This window comes from Sturnus vulgaris, chromosome 9 (assembly GCF_052056855.1).
Source record: "Sturnus vulgaris isolate bStuVul1 chromosome 9, bStuVul1.hap1, whole genome shotgun sequence".
NCBI classification, from domain to species: domain Eukaryota; kingdom Metazoa; phylum Chordata; class Aves; order Passeriformes; family Sturnidae; genus Sturnus; species Sturnus vulgaris.
Window position 1 is genome coordinate 28,599,341 of NC_142251.1, and position 16,624 is coordinate 28,615,964.

A 16,624-nucleotide genomic window follows, 5' to 3' on the forward strand; every position below is an offset into this window, starting at 1 on the left:
CCTCTGCACCCCAAACCCTTCCTGCCCCCTGCACCTCATGGGGAAACCCCCAGGGTACCTTGTTTTCTTCTTTTTCCTCCCCAAAAAATACACCAGGTTTGGTTTCAGGGTTTTTTTTTTTGATTTTTTTTTTTTTTTGCAACAAAAGAAACTATTTATTTGGAATATGCATTACCAGTACAAATCAGGAAACTGTAAAACCTACACCTTGTTAGTATCGTCATAGAACATAAAAGTTTCAATTGGGATCAGAAAGACAGAGGCCTTTTTTTTTTCTTTACAGAAGCAGAAAAGCTTAAAGTTTCAAAACCAGGTTGGAACAGAGAGTCTTTTTTTCCTTTTTTTTTTTGAGGGTTTTTCTTTTTTTTTTTTTTTTTTTTTTTTTTTAGTTTTTTTTTTTAATATGTGGAATCAATTAGGAAGAGAGAAAAAAAAAAAAAAAGATGGGGAGAAATAGAAAAGAAAAAGCAACTCCGAACTGGATCACCTTTACAAGGGATAGAAAGGGCTTTGCAAGAACAAAAAAGCAAACCGACAAAACCAACCCCCCAGGCAATGTCTGATTTACATCCTCTTAATAATAATAAAATAATAATAATAATAAAGGTGTACGAAAACAAAAGGACTCCAGGAAACCTTGGGATTAAAAGTAATACCCCAAACCCTAAACCTTTTTCAGTGATGTGAAAAGCTCAGGTTGCTTTTTTTTTGGGAGGAGCAGGAAAATGTTTTAGGAGAAAACCGAAGCGATGCCAACCAGCACCTCCATCAGATCTTGTCCTTGAACCCCACTCTGCAGCCACTGGGATCTGGGGCTGGATTTGGGGACATTTTGGCCATGTCCCACCTCAGCACAGATGCAGATGCTGTGGGGTGGGGCCAGGCTGCGAGACCTCATCTTCATCCATGGGCAGGATGAGGTTGGAACAATCCTTGCTCTGGGATCCCTGAGTTTTGGGACACTGGGATTCAGGGAAGAGAACCAACCATCAAAACATTTTGGGAAGGATTCCTGCCCTTTCATCACTTCCAGGCAGCTCAGTAACACCCCCAGAATGGAGACCCAAAAGGGCTCAGGACTTGGCTCCCCATCTCCTCCCCAAAACCCCTTGGGAATTCCACCTTTTCAGAGATGTAATCCCACTGCTCAGCCCCAGAGCAGCTACACCAGCATCTTCTGGAGCTGGGATTCAGGGAATGGGGAGAAACATTCCTCCCAAAAAACACCACCATCACTTTTCACATCACTCTGGTCACAGCTCAAAAAGCGCAGGGGAAGCGGCAAGGCCATCGTCTCAAAATAAACTCATCATCATCATCATCATCATCATTATCATCAAAGCCCCCTCCCCCCCAACCCAAATAATGCAAAAAAAAAAAAAAAAAGTTCATTTCTGGGTCTCAACGTTAAGAAACATAAAGTGTTAGACTGTACCTATTAATGCTCACTATTCCAACCATTTTTTTTCTTTTTAAAGTTTTACAAAATGAATTACCGTCACTTTTTAAACATTGTGTAAGAAGAAATGAGTGTGCACAACTCTACACTTTTCTAGCATTCTTGAACTAATTCACAAATGCGAGAAAATGGAAAAAAAAAACCAAACCATGGGAAAAAACAAACAAACAAAAAAAAAGGAGGATGAATGTAGGTAGTTTGATGTTATAAACTATACAGGAATGAAGCGCTTGTTGCCACAGAAAGAACAGGGATGGGACCTTCCCCCTGTTCAGTTTTGCGTGCTAAGAGGGTCATTTTTTATTCTTTTATTATAAACACTATTAAATTCCGACTGCGTTTTTGGTTTTTTTTTTTCTCCTTTATCTGAATATACAAGAACATTCATTATCAAATGTTCGTTATCATCAATACTACAAAGAACGAGACACAAATCGCAAGAAACAATGGAAAATGTTAATAAAGCTGAAAGAATCGTCGAGTTTTTTTTTGTGATTTTTTTTTTCGTTTTTATTTTTTTTGAGTTTCTGCAGGTTTTTTTTTTGTTTGTGTTTTTTTTGTGGTTTTTTTTTTGTTTTGTTTTGTTTTTTTTGGTATCGAAGTCAGGTTTTTCTGGGCAGAAAAGAAAAATAATCATTAAAAAAAAAAAAAAAAAAGAACAAAAACCCCACAACACTCGGGGCTGGAGCAGGGGAGGTGAACGGGGAGGAGAAACAAAACCCAAAAAATTTAAAAGGAAAAAAGCAAAGGAAAAAAGGCAAGCAAGCAATACAAACTGGAGGGACCGACTGGGGAACCCAGGAGGGGATTTGCAAAGTACCGTGGAGGAGCAAGGAGCCAGGGCCCAGCCTGGGCAGCCCCAGCACGCCATGCTCTTGGCTCATTCCTGGCTGGATTCCAAGAGGGACGGTGGCATTCCCACAGGCATGGCACTGCTGCCCCTCGGGAGAAGAAGCCTGGCCCAGTCCTGTGTCCCTGGAACGCTTGGCTTGTTCCAAAACAAGCTGGAATTGGACAAAAGGCAGCGCTGAGGGAGGCCACGGGAAGAGGAGGAGGAGGAGGAGAGTGGGAAGGTGGGCAGCACCTCCCGACTGTCCTTGCAGGAAAACAACCTTCTCCATGCTCTTAACACACGGCTGGGAGGCAGCCCAGCGCCCCTCGTGTGACATCCTGCTCTGCCACAGGGTCCCCACTCTTGGCACGGATGCAAAAGGAGCAGCAAGTGTCACTGCTGGACACAACGCCCCTGCTGCAAGGTGACAGCGTGCTTCAGCTGTGGCCACACCACCACTGTGCCCTGCAGGCCAAGGACCGCTGTTTTTTCCAGCAGAAGGGTGGAAATATTTTCGGCAGAGCTCTAATTTTAAATGGTTTCTGTGTAATGCTGCTCCACGCTGGCAGTTCCCACCTCGAGGCCAGCGCGAGCAGGGTGGGCACGGACATTGAACAGCGTGAGGCATTGATCCCAAGGGATCCTGGGATCCATCACGAGGTGCCAGACATCCTGCACCCACACCAGTCCCCACCACACCCAGGGTCTTGATGCAGGCTGGCTCAGTGCCCACAGAAAGAACCGATGGCCAGAAGTCCCACCCTGGCACGAAGCTCAGCCCGCTGCCCAGGGAAACTGGTGCTGCCTCTTCCTCCTCTTCCACGAAAGCCATGTCCTGCCAGCATCAGCCTGATGGGGCAGGATGAAGCCTCGCTTGCCAGCCACCACTGCTTGTCCCAACAGTGGACCAGAAAAGCTGGGTAGAAAGTCCCATGAGTTCTTCCATGGCCACTGCCCAGGTGACTCCTGGGGTGAAACCAGCAGCTTCAGCACACAGACATCCCCCAGGGGGGCAGCCACCCGTCCTACAGAGCAAACCTGTGGCGTCAAGTGCTACCAAAAGCACCCGAGACACTCACCCCAGTGCTTCCAGCCCCTGGCATTCTGCTGCCCATCCCTCATTGCTGGCTTTGGGAATGCAGGGGGTGGCACAAACCTCTGCGGGTCTTGCCTGAGCTGGAGAACCCAGCTCTTCCTGGAAACAGGAGCCAGCACCCCGTGACACCACCCTGAGCAGGAGAACTCCACCACCAGCCTCTCCAGGTGCTGTGAGAGAACTGCTGGTGTCCCATCAGCTGTCCATGCTTGATCCCACACAGCTCCGTGGAGGTGTCAGCACCTCTGTTATCAGCGATGGCCGCTTCCCACCTGCCTCTGCCTCCCTTCCTTCCCTCCTCTTCTCCCCTCCAGCAACAGGCAGGCAGGACAGCAGGGATTCATGGCTCATCCAGATCACAGCAGCCAGAGGGAGGGATGCTTGGCCGAGCATGGCTGGGACTGGGAAGTTTCCCGGGGGCTGGGAATGGGAACGGTACCTTTTGGAAGCGAGGGGGAGCAGGCTGGCTCCTTCTACGTGCACGAGGGCTGTGCCACCTGCCCTGTCCCTGCAGCACCCGAGGGACGTGCGGAGACGAGGCGGGAGCAGATTCCCTGTGGTGGCAATTCCCTACGGAGAGGTAGCGTGAAAGGAAGGGGGCAGGGGGCTGCCTGCTAGCGAGGGAGTAAGACTGAGTGACTGAGGTACATTTGCAGCTCCTCAAAAAGACACCCAGCATGAGGCTGTACACTGCTCTGGGGTCGGTTTGTGTGGTGGTGGATTTTTGCTTTTCCTCCTCTTAAAATCCTTCTACCTTGGGTGGGAAGTGGGGAGGGGAAGGGAGTGGTGTTGTGGGGGTGGCGGGGAGGGGGAGAGCGGCTTCTACCCAGAAAAGAAAGGGAAGAGAGTATAAAGAAGTGTCCAGATTGGCTGAAAAAAGCATCCCGACGAAGAGAAGAGAAGAGAAGGAGTCTTCTTGTGTGTGCTGATTGGGTTCACCTCCAGTCGGACTGCTGCGGTGTTAGGAGAGGCCCCCTCCCCTCCCGCCCCCGCCGGGGCCGGCTCAGCCAGGGATGCAATTTGCTGGGAGATCAGTTGGAGGTATCAGAGTGAACGCTGCCAGGGCCTTCTGTGGGGGAGGTCACCGACGATGGGGTAGTAGCGTCTTGCCAACCTCCATTAGCCTGAAGGAAGGGACAGGCAGAGACATCAGCCCAGGCACACACAGCCCTGCCCAAGGCACCCATCCACCTCAGACCCCCCTGCTTGTCCCGCAGCTGGGACCGGTGTCAGAGGCAAAGATGTCCCCTCTGACTCCCCCACCCCACCCCAGACCACAGGGCTCCATCAGGGATGTGGAGCAGAAACAGTTCTGTTGAAAACAGATTTTGATAAACTGCAAGTGCTCACCGATAGTCCATCCCTTAAAAAAAAACAATACCTATTTCTCCAGAACCCCGAGCTCTGGTTGTTTGGGGTTTTGATTATGACCCTTCCTCATACGGAAGAAAAAAACCAGCAAACACCTCACTCCAGAACCAGCATCTTGAATGTTATCTGAACCCAAGTGCTGTGAACATGCAGAACAAACAATGGGTCCCATGGAACTGCTGAGCTGTGCTGTGTCCCCCAGAAAAGCTCCACGTCCCCACCTCATCGAGGTAAACCGAGCCACAGCGCAACAGAGGTGCCACCACTACACCCCTGCAAAGGTTCATGCAGCAAACCATGGCAGACAACTTGTTTCTTCTCCTAAAAACAGATGCAGAGCCAAATTCTCCAGGCGCTCGAGCGCTGAGCTGCCGGAGGGCCCCGGCTGCCGCGGGCAGGAGCTGGCAGCGCACAGAAGCTGCTCCTCTGCGGCTGCCATCCCCTTTGGAGAGGAGCAGATGTCGCACCCAACCTCCTCTGCTTGCTCTGACATTGATTCAGTGCTTGGCTAATTAATCCTTCCCAAGCACTGCCCAAGCTCCAGTTGGCAGCAGTCGCTGTCCCGCTTTAGACACGCGCGGGCTGCTTTGCCCACTCTGGCTGCCTGTCCCACAGCATCGTCCAGCGCTGGCCCTGCCAGCTGGGACCCTGCACACCCCAGAGGGCCGAGGGTAGGAAAACTCCCCACCCCGAGGTGCTGCTGCCCAGCCCCTGCCTGCCTGACAGGCTGCTGTGATGGGAGCAGAGGGCTGACAGGCACGAGAACCCACGTTTGAGGAGTCAGACCACCTCACAGCGGGACACGCACAAAGCAAACAAGACAAGAGGTGTGTGCACACCCCTTGATGTGCCTCTGTGCTCCTCCATACGTGCACGGGAGCAGAGGGGTTCAGGCAATAGCAAGGAAAGCAGAAATCACGACCTCAGCTTGCTCACAGGTTAGCAAACCCCACTCTGCTCCACCGTGGGTGCAAGTGCGGCACCAGATGATGCACGAGCATCACCAGCCCCGTGTACCCCATGCCCACTGCCCCCCACCAGCTCCCACCCACAGCCAGGCCCTGACCCACCATCCCTGTGCTCCAGAGATGCAATATCCACCCTTACACATCTTGGACTGCTGCAAGAGGCAGCAATTACTGTAGATTATCAGCCCGACAATGACAGGCCGCGTAAAGAGAGACACAGAGCCAACTCCGCCGCCCCGAGACTGGCATATTCAAGTACACTTAGGACATTAATAGCAATTTACGTGCCATCAGTGAGAGAGAACCACAATAGCTGTGCTGGCAGCCTCTTATTACCAAGCCTGTTATTTGTTGGAGTTACAAGCTATAATCACAACAGAAACTTTCAAAACCCTTATCTTCCGTGACGCACCAAATCTATTTCAGAGCCGTAATTGCTATGTCACCGGAGAGTTTGCTGCTTAATGCACTCAGATGCCATTTAGTGTTTGCAGGGTCGTTACGGCGAGCAGGAGGGGGGAGAGTGGCGGGGGCCGTGCAGAGCAGGGCTCTGGCCCTATTGTGCTCAACTATTTTTAGCCAGGCTTTTGCCTGCCAGCCACAGAAGGAACTGAACAGCAATCAGCACCCTGCTCCCCTAAATCCTTGGGAGGTACTGCAGATCGGGAATGAACCTTCAGGAATTTGTGTGGCTGAACACAACCTTGGTCGCATCCAAGCCAAGGTGGGAAGTCAAGGGAATGCTGGGGAGAGGCCAGTGGGTCAAGTGATGGAAAGGAGGACCCAAGGCTGGCTGTGACATCTTGACACTATCCTTCAGTGTGGGAAAGTCCTCCATGAGGAGGCTGAATCCTTCCCCAGGCAGAGGGCATGCAGGCACCATCCCCACTCATCCTGCAGTTCACTCCATCGCTGCATGGATCAAAACACGTGCAGGATTCATCCAATTCCACCCAGATGGCTCCACCTCCTCCAAGCAAGGAGATCCCCTGGGGTTTGACTGTAGTAAATCACTTGTGATCTCCCTCAAAGACAAGGGAGTCTTCTGAGGAGGCTGCTGCTCCTTGCAGAGCCCCTGCACACGGCTGTGACTTCTTCAGGAGGGGAAGATCCCAAAGACAGAGCAGTGGCCTCCAGGGCATCTCTTCAGCTGTCACCTTCTAGTGCCAAAGCACAGGCAAAGCCTTGGTGACTGCCCAGGTCTGAAGCCCCAGTGAAAGACTGCTGAAGCAACTGGTTTTGGTGCCCATTTCCACAGGTCTCAGCATTTTTGTCACCTCCAGCAAGTCTAGCTGGCTCCCTGCCCGGGCCTCCTACGTGGGGTTGAGAGATGACTTTCTGCCAATTTTTAAAGGCGCCTTCTGCTTAGCACAGAGGCTGTCTCAGCACCCCACCTCCTGTGACCAAATCCTTGTCCCACCAACAATGGCACAGGGCTCAGGTCAGCCTCCAAACACACCAGGTACTGGCCAGCCTGACAGAGCAGCCTCAAAGCCTTTTCAGACTTCTGAGCTTTTAAGAGCTGTTATCAGGACCCCCTTACAATATCCACTGAAGGTCTTACCACACACCAGAGGATCCAGCCTTGCCAGGACACCCACTGCCAGGGGTCATGGCCAGGCATCCCTGGCCATCAGAACACACCAAGGCATCCCTTATGGATGGAGCTTGTGCACTGAAGCCCTGCCAGACCAACTTCCACACCCCAGCTGGTGGCCATGACCACAAACCAAAATGTGATGGTGAACTGCAGCTGGCTGAGCAACAGAGCAACAATTTTTTTTCCCAGGGCTCGACTTACTAGAACAAAAGATCTCAGGTCAAGTAAGGAGCTCTCAGCTTCTTTCTGTACCAATCCAAGAGTGGGTCCAAAACTCCCTGTCACACTCTGCCACTGGCCACCAACGTCCAGGTCACACAGACATTGCTCTGTGAACAGGCACAGGTCTGCATTGCAGTAGTTTTAAAACAAAACCTTCACTCTCTGATGAAATTTAAGAACAGCTCATCATTTTACACGTTTAAATCATCTGTAAACTAAATTAAGTCCAAACCAAATTTCTGAAAGGGCTTTAAGATGACTAGAGTTCACTCATTCATTAGCATATATGGGAGAAGTAGAACACCTGGTGGATTTACAGCCATAGGGCAGTGGCAGGAAAGGTGATGTTTTGGGGTAAGATCCTCCAGAGGACTGTAGCAATAAAAATCCAACTTCTGCTGGAGCCCAACATAACCTGAACTTTCCTAGATGCTTTGAAATCCTTGGTCTCAGGGGACCTCCTGGATACACACATGGATTTCTGTGAACAAACACTGTCCAGACAGCCCAGATATTCAACAACTCTCACTGCATGGTGCAAAACCCTAGAGCCTCGAAGTCTGCCAAAAGGGGTGGCTCACACCCCAAATCTCCTGGAAGGAGGGGAGGTCCCTGCTTCTTCTCAGCGTGACCCAAGGCTGGGTATCCTCAGGACAACTCCCTCCACTGTCAGAGCATCAGAGCATCCCCATCCCTTGCTGGGAGCAGCTCTGTCCCCACCTGTGAAGGAGAAGGCTCTGCTCTCCCTCTGCCTCAGCCACAGCCGTGGGTCACGGTGCTGGTGATGGCTGGGACACTGCCCATTATTCTGCTAACGATGCAGAACCCACTGCAGCCCTTGCTGCCCTGCAGAGCAGCCTGTCAGCCACAGCAGCAGAGCCACGCAGGGAACTGGGCTTTGGGTAGATCCCTCTTCTCAGCTGTCACCACTTACACGCATTTAAAAATTCATCCTCCATCAAGGAAGGCAAACCCCGAGCGTTGTCTCCCCTGCCAAGGTTTCCAGCAGTGGAGCTGGGCAACCTGCCGCTGACTTCCCGGTGCTGACGGGCTCCAGGGATGACTTAACCTCAGCCCCGTGCAGACATCATTGTGACAGGGCTCTTGACTAGGTTTCGGCTCATCTCCTTCCAGCAGCTCACGGGGACGCCCGGGTGATGCGGGGACGGCAGCTTTCTGTGTCACTATCAGCTCTGCTCCGTGTTCTGCTGCCCCTCCTCAGCATGAAAGGGTTCAGGGAAAGGCAGGGAAGCCTTTCCTGCCTGCTGGAGACAGTCACCCTGCCTGCAATGAGGAGTTCCCCAGCACCAACGCTTCCTAAAGGGCAGCCACACTTCAGGGTGGACAAACTGGTATCCATCAAGGGACCTCGCTGGATGGGAAGACATTAAGTGACAATCAGGCTGGAGCTCACTGACTGGGATACAGGGGAAACAAACAGGCAAGCCAGGAGGTGCTTCCTGAACTGTCTGCTCAGCTCTGGACTGCCTCATTCCCCATGCCTACCACAGCTTTATGGGGAATTGAGGAGTCACCCACACCCTTTGCCAACCTGCCCCTCTCTTGACAGCATCCAATATGGGTCAGTTTGGGCTCCTGCCTTCCCTGAAAACCAGCCCGAGAAGACATCAGATGCCAAACATGTCAGGTCCCCATTTGGGATGCACAGGGGGATCCGCCAAGCCCCTGCCACTCTCAGCTCACCAGTTCTCATTGCTACTCATGGGAACATTGGTTCTCCCACAGAGAAACACAGCCAGAAACACCAACCCAGCTCTCCTTGTCCTATTCAGCTTTTGAGTTTTCACTCTTCCTTCTCCTCTCCCTGCCTCATAATCCCCGGCAGCAACCCTCCCCCCCGCCAAATTTTGGCTTAACCCAGCCCACTGTTATTTTCCAAGCCAACTGCAACTGTAATCAGCTCAGCCTCTTTCCTTGGGGGTATTTTAATTTATACAAAAGTATCATCTCTTATCATGATCAGCCTGCGATTCATTTACTCTCCAAGTATTAAAAAGCCAGAAAGGGAATAAATTCAGCGCATGGAGAAATTAATGCGGAACGATAGGCTCTTTCATGTGGCATTTCCAAGTGCCGTTTTTGCAAGGGGCTTATGTAATGAGACATAATTATCTGCACATGTTCAATTACATTACTTCACAAATCCTCCCTGCCTCTGCCTCCTGACGTCAAGCCGCCCACTAAGCCCCGGTGCCTGCAGGAGAGGGGAGCAGAGCCCCCCGTCCCAGGGCACCCCTCTCTGCACGCTGGTGGTGGCCGTCCTGCAAGATGGTCACACGCCAGGTGACAAATGGCCCAGTGGGATGGAGAGTGATGGGACTGGCTGGTGCACCGTGCAGGACCACCATCCCACCCAGAGGATCATCTGACCAGTTCAAGACCACCCTGTTCCAACCATCAGCGTCCCCATGTCCAGGGCCAGCTGCCTCCTCCTCTGTGCCACCCTGGACACCGCTGCCACCACCCACTCAGCGCTCACAGCCTCCTTTTCCAGGCTGCCCTCCTCTCCCAGCTTGCTGTCACCGCCGCTGAGATGGTGGACGATTGATCTGAGAAATGAAGTTGGATTGCTGTCCCGAATCTACACTGGGTTCTCCTTGTGTGTGTCTGATCGATTTCCCCCTGTGCGACACAGCTTGTCGCTACGAATTTTCATGCTAGTCAGAACCCGCCAGCGCACCCAAGAACAAGGAGAAGATGCTCCAGAGACCGCCCTCCCCCTCGCATCCTCCCCCAGCCCGCCTGGGCGAGGTTTCCTTGGCTTGACGTTGGTTGGCTTTGTGGCTTTTTTCCTCATTTACTCACGACCCCATCGCCGCCACGCTCCGGGACGCCGACCGTGGACGGGTTATTTTTATCCGGCCAGCTCCAGGATGGTGCCACCAGGATGGAGGCACCTCTGGGCCGGTGACAGTCCCCACCGTGGTGACACGAGGTGTCACCTGTTTAGCAGCTCCCCTCGGCCGAGCGCGCGTGGCCGCAGGTGCCGGGCGAACGCTGATGGGCTGTGACAGTCCGAGACGCCAGCTGCCTGCACGCAGCCTGCCCTGGTGCCACTTTTTTTGTGGGCAAAGCTCCGCCGCTGGCGTGACCGATACAGAAGCAATAAACTAGGTGACCGTAAAAGCAAAGACAAGTCCTACTAAGTGGCATTCTGAGCCCTATGGCTTTGAAATAATTGGTAGTGAGAGAACAAAAATGAAAAAAAAAAAAAACAACCAAACCCAAAAGACCAGAACCCAAGCCTGTTTTTTTTTCTTACACTGATGCCCTGCGGACTATACATCTGACTTGCCGCGAGTCCGTCACTGTATCCTCCTGTCTGGCTGATAACATGGCGAAGGGTATCCACCTAAACAGACCAACAACAACAAAGACACAAATTAGAGGGAAGGAAAGGTTAGTGGCCAAAGCTGCTTCCGTTCATCTTTGGCAAGATAAAAGCAAACAAACAGTAATAACAATAAGCATGGCCGTCATCATAATAAAAACCACAATAAAAATAAAGGTATATATTCGAAGAGGGATAAAAGAGAGCCGCAGTTGGTCTTGTGGAGAGAGATGAGCCAGAGGACTTCTCCTGCTTCCCTCGCCATCCCCTGCCCATCCCAGCAGCCCTGTCACAATCTCCTTGGTCCCACGCCCTTTGACAAAAAGAGTAGGGAGGGAGAACAGCGTGACAAGTGGGGGTGGCATCTCCTGGAGCACGTTGTTGCAGCCATCTCCACCATGGTGCTCCAGGACCCACCTTCCTTCCCCTTCCCCCTTCCACCCTTGATCCCAAGCACTGCTCACGGCAGCAGAAGGAGATCTTTGGAGTTGGCTGAGCGCCTTCACTGTGGACGGCCCAGAAAGGAAATATACCTACCATGGCAAAGGCACCAGCAGCTCTCCTCTGGGTGCCCCGTTCCTCTCCCTCACACCCCCAGCCCCACCCCAGCGGTGACACATGTGGTGGGCACATCTCTGCCCATGGATGATGTGTGCTCCACATGCAGCCCCATGGGGGAGCAGCCTCGGCTTTAGAGAGCTCTCCTTGCCCAATGCAGAAGTGTCAGAGTGGCTGTCGTCTCTCAGCACAGAACAGAGCCTTAGATGCCAGAGAGGGGACTCATGGCATATCTGGACATCAGATGGGAGATCTGAGTGAGGTTGTGGCTATTTTAAATTCTTTCTTTTTGCCCCAAGCATGGGTTGACGTTTCAGCAATGCTGTTCAAAGCTCCCTTGCTCTCTCCTCCTGGTAGGTACAGGGATGGTGTGAATGCCTGTGTTTTGGGGAGGTGGGGAGATGATCAAGGGTGTCTTTTAATTATAAAAAAAATAAGCTAAAAAAATTACCTACATATTTGAACATTTATTGCCTTTCAGCAGACACCTGGTTTGGCATCAAAGGAGTAAGTGGAAGCCTTGTAAAACGAGACACCAGTCCAAACATCTGGCCCATACCCTTGGAAGAATAAAGCAAGCAGAACCTAAACCTAAGCTGCTTTTGTTTGACTTTGCGCCTACTCTTCTACACCTTCTCTCCTTCTAGTACGACTATCAAGCCAGAGCCAAATGCATTCACAAAGTGTGGGCAAGTCTCCTCAAGACCATGGTTGTTGGTTTGGTTGGGTGTTTGGTTTTGGTTTCTTTTTGGATTGTTTTTTTGGTTTGTTTGGTTTTTTGGGTTTTTTTCGTTTTCTTTTTTTGGTGGTTGTTCCTGTCACTTTTTTTTTTTTTTTTTTTTGGTTGGTTGTTTTTTCAGTCTGGTTTGCCTTTTTTCAAGTGTTGGTCGGTTGATTTGTGCTGGTTGAGATTTGCTCTTTTCAGACGGGAGGGAGAAGTGCCAATACAATCAAAGGCTCCTCCAACACTAATGCATTCACTGGCAGTACATCGGATGGGTCCCTACCTGTGACTGCACGTTGGCTCCAACCTGGGCCCCTTGGTAAGAATCCCCATTGAGAGACTGCACGCTCATGAACAAATCTCCAGAGTTTGACATGTTAAAAGAACTGGAAGAACCTGGAAAGGAAAGAGTGAGGCACCTGAATCACAGAAAGGAAAAAGATCCACCCCATGACTCTCAGCCAAGAGGAAGGAACAACATGCAAAGCAACCACAAAAACAAAACACACAGTCAGGTTAGTAGTATGAAGAACAGAGCAAGCAAAAAAAAAAAAAGGATGCACTCTTGAGGTTATTCAAAGCCACATGTTGTTACAGCTCAATGCCAAGAACATTCTTCAACAGCTCCTCAGCTGGAGGAAGGATTCTTCATGCTTTTGACTGGGACAAACAAAACACAGCCTGGAGGACTCGGACAGCGTCGGAATCCTTCAGACAGCTCTGAAGGATCTCGGTTGTTGGAGGTGTTCACCCAGCAGACTGCACTGGAGACCAGAATTACCCAGACAAGCCCTGCTATCAAGAGCAGAAGCCTCTGCAGCAGGCAAACCAAGCCCATGCTGAGAAGCCCAGAACAGGGAGGGTAATTCTAGCCCGTCCTGCTCCCTGCAGGGTGAGACATCCAGAGCCCGTCCAGCCCCACAGCTGGAGCTTTGGCTGAGCCACAGGGGGCTTTGCGAGGGGGCAGTGCATGGGGTTTGCCTTCAGGACATCAGGAACCCATCACTGGTGAGAACTGCAGAGAACCAGGAGCAAAGGCTCACAAAAATGTGAAGGCACCTGGGTTAGACTCCCAGTGCCCATCAGGCTGGCAAAAGTCTTTCACTGCGATGGCCCGTGAGAGAGGGTGTCACAGCCCTCCTGGGCCAGCTGCCCCAAAAGAACAAGCTCTGTAAGCAAATTCCCCACTGCATGCACCAGTCGTCAATGTTATGCTAAAAAATTGTAACAGTGAAGACAACTGGGAGGGATCAGGAGGAAAAAAATCTCAAATGAAAAGAAAAAAATAAATCCCGCCTTTGCAGAAATAAAAGTTTTATGCTTCCAGCTTTGAGTTATCTGAGCACCTCCTCAACCACTTAACAGAAGAAACAAACCCATCATGTAACTGGAAGGCAGGGAAGGCAGCAAGGGGGTTAAAAATAAATAAAAAGGTTTTATGGGATTATTTCAGAATTTATCGTGCAGATCAGCGCGTTAAGTGTGAGACAGCTCAACGTGCAAGGTTTAGTTATACATGACGTTAGCCTTGGAAAGGAGAGACTTCAGGGGCCCAGGTCAGCTATGCTTTCAGCTCCAGTCCCAAATATTCTCTCATCATCTACACTGCCATTTCCATCTTGGCAGACTGGCAACCACAGTCCTGGTGGAATTGCCCAACTATGGCTCATGCGTACACTCTGAGAAATGCCTGGCAATCCCCCTCCCTTTGCTGGAGAGGGAAGAAACAGGGACAGGTCCCAGCTGTGCCCTGGAGGTACACCAGGAAGGCTCCTCTGAAGGACAAAGGTCAGGGAACAGGTGGGAGGTCTATGCTGGAGACTTCATGTTCACTACATTCTCTGCTGCTCTCTTAGTGACCGGCTCTTTTGTCAGGTGCTGGCAGTTCTCAGAATCAAAGGAAAGCAGAAACATCACTGCTAGATACAACACCCAAGACAGTCAAGAGAAAGACTCATCCTGAGCACAGTGAGTCTTGGATCAGGACCCTCCCACCCACTGGTGCCTGAAAAGAGCGAAGCCAGGAATAGCTCATTGTCTGTGCTCGCTGTCAACCTGCCCAACCTGTTCCAGAGAGCAATCCCACAGCGCTGCGTGAAATAACCGGGACTAGTCAGGAGGCAGCTGTAACCAGCACCTCCTCTGCTCAGCTGGCAAAGGGCTCCTGTCACTTCCCGACCTTTCAGGTTACTTGCTATTTTGAAGGCAAAAAACCTAGAGAAATGAGCAGGCAGACTGGGGCCAGCCCATCCTGACAGTGCTCAACTTTAGGCGTGAAGATAGGCACGTTCCACATACACACAAAGACGCTTCCGACCCCATTTTCTGAGGGGTTGCCTTGACCACCTTAATAAAAGCACAGGGCGGTAATGCAGCTTTGTATCCCACATGGCTGAGAACCAAAAGACTCTGCAGCTACTGCTCACAAGAAGCAGAGAATATTTCCCTCCTCCTTTGAAGTGAGCAGAAATCTTTGAGATCACACAAATAATCAAGTGGCAGAGCTGGAAGGAGGACTCTGGAATCCCTAAGCACCTGGCATGGCACTGCTATCGCTCTGCCCCCAGCTGAGCAACATTTCATCCCACCTTCCCCTACCAAAAGAAAATTATAACAACAATAACAAATAAAAATGCCATAAACTTAACTGATATTTTATAGAAACTTAACAAATCTGGCCATAAAATTGAGACTGGGAGGGAGGAAATAAAAATAAACAAACAGCCACAAACTCCAGTTCTGAAGAGCGACGGTGTCTCGGAAATCATGAGGAGCGCTGGAAATGTCACTTACAAGATATACACTGCTATTGGCAAGGGGTGTTTTTACAATATATGTGCATATCTAAACGGTAAATATGTCTTGCTGCTGATGTGGATGCAGAGATAAATATGCGCATACCAATGGCCCCGCATGTATGGATGCATTTGGATCAGAGGCGTAATTGCGGAGCCCTCTGCACCACCACTGCTGCTTCAGCACTCACCCGAAAATTACAGCAGCCCAAAGCCTCAGAGGCACAGCTAAGAGGGGCTGATGCACCCAGCTGGGAGAGGGGGCAGCAGAGTGAAGAGCCCTGAAAAATCTGGACTCAGCTGTCCTCTGCAGAGATAAGAGCCAGGAATACAAGTCCTTCCACTAGAGGTGGCCCCATTGTAAATCTAAACTGTCCCTCTGAAAGGCTCTTTTCCTGAATGCACCACAGGCTTTTGGTGGTTGTAATTTGGTCTGGGGTTCCTCAGGAACTGAGAGGTTGTGAATGAGAGAAGCTCATCTTTGAGCTTGTGAGCCCAGGAGGAAAGCGCTCTGATCTTGGTGTGCAAGTCCCTGGAATTATTGTGGGTAGACAAAAAAAAACTATCAGAAAACCCATGATTTGTAGCAGTGGGGAAGAGTGCTTCATCTTCAGCATCCAGACATCTTTCTAAAGCCAAGACCTATCCCCACTATTCTTTGGTTGAGTTCCTATCAGGGCAGCACCAGCTTCAGGAAGAGTGCTGGAAATGTCTGAGCAAACTCTGGCGGTCAGATCTTGCCCTGGGTGAAAGCCTACATCAAAGCAATGCCTTCTAAGAGATTTCTTCCACTCCTAACACCTCTGATGAGCAAAGCCCACCTCAATTTTGCCTCCATTTCAAAAATCTTCACAAACTTGACCACTGGTATATCTTGCAGCACTTTTCCAGCTCTTCAGAGAGCTTCTTCTCCAGCTTCTCTGACGTCTTTTGTGTTCTGACAGTCTCGACTTCCACCTCCAATTTTCCAGGACTTCTAGTAAGGACTTTTCTCTAAAATATCTGACAATTCAAACGGCACCACAAATAAACAGGCAGGGTAATGGTGTTCACTGGAGCTGAAGTCAAGCCATCCTCATCTGCTGCCTTATCCCACCTACCATCATCAAGAGAGATCCAGCACACTGAACCTCTGAAGTGACTTTGGTCATGCCTACAAGATTCCTAGTTGAAGCCAACAGCAATGACACACATGCATTGAGAGCACAAGATTTATGCCTCCTGTGACTTTTTGTGGTGTCTTTACCGTGGCCAAAAATGAGGGAACAATGTGGTGAGGGACTATGTAGCTCCTTAGCTGGACAAGGCCACAAAGCAGGTCCAAAAGCCAGGGATGATTCAGCAGGACATTTGTTCTTTTTCACTTGCCAAACAACATTGAGCATAGTGAAGCCATGACCAGAACAGTCTCTGCTGAAGCAGAGTCCTCTCCAGTGGTATGTTCTGGACACAAATGGAGGAAGGCAGAGAAGACACCTGTGCCTGATGAAGTACATTTTCAGGCAGCAGCTTCACAAGATTTCCACAAAAAAAAAAGAGTGAGCAGGTAAAAAAAAACAAAACAGCTCAGGACCATTTTGGTGCTCTGCATTCAAGATTTCACTGGATGCCATCACCTGTATGTGGCCCTTGAGGACTCTGGCTGGC

At 50.6% G+C, this 16,624-nt stretch overlaps 1 protein-coding gene across 2 annotated transcripts in view; it reads right to left on the reverse strand.

Moving 5' to 3' along the window:
* Nucleotides 1-354: 354 nt before the first annotated feature.
* PBX1 (PBX homeobox 1) overlaps nt 355-16,624 on the reverse strand; it is a 127,516-nt gene continuing 111,246 nt past the window's right edge. Inside the window, exons 7-9 of one of the 2 annotated variants that reach the window (XM_014874729.2) lie at nt 12,466-12,578; nt 10,832-10,921; nt 355-4,511 (exon numbers count right to left, since the gene is read on the reverse strand). In XM_014874729.2, coding sequence (XP_014730215.1) covers nt 4,419-4,511; nt 10,832-10,921; nt 12,466-12,578 — 296 coding nt within the window. In that variant the 3' untranslated portion in view covers nt 355-4,418. The remainder of the gene's footprint in view (nt 4,512-10,831; nt 10,922-12,465; nt 12,579-16,624) is intronic. The other variant, XM_014874730.2, reaches the window with a different exon arrangement.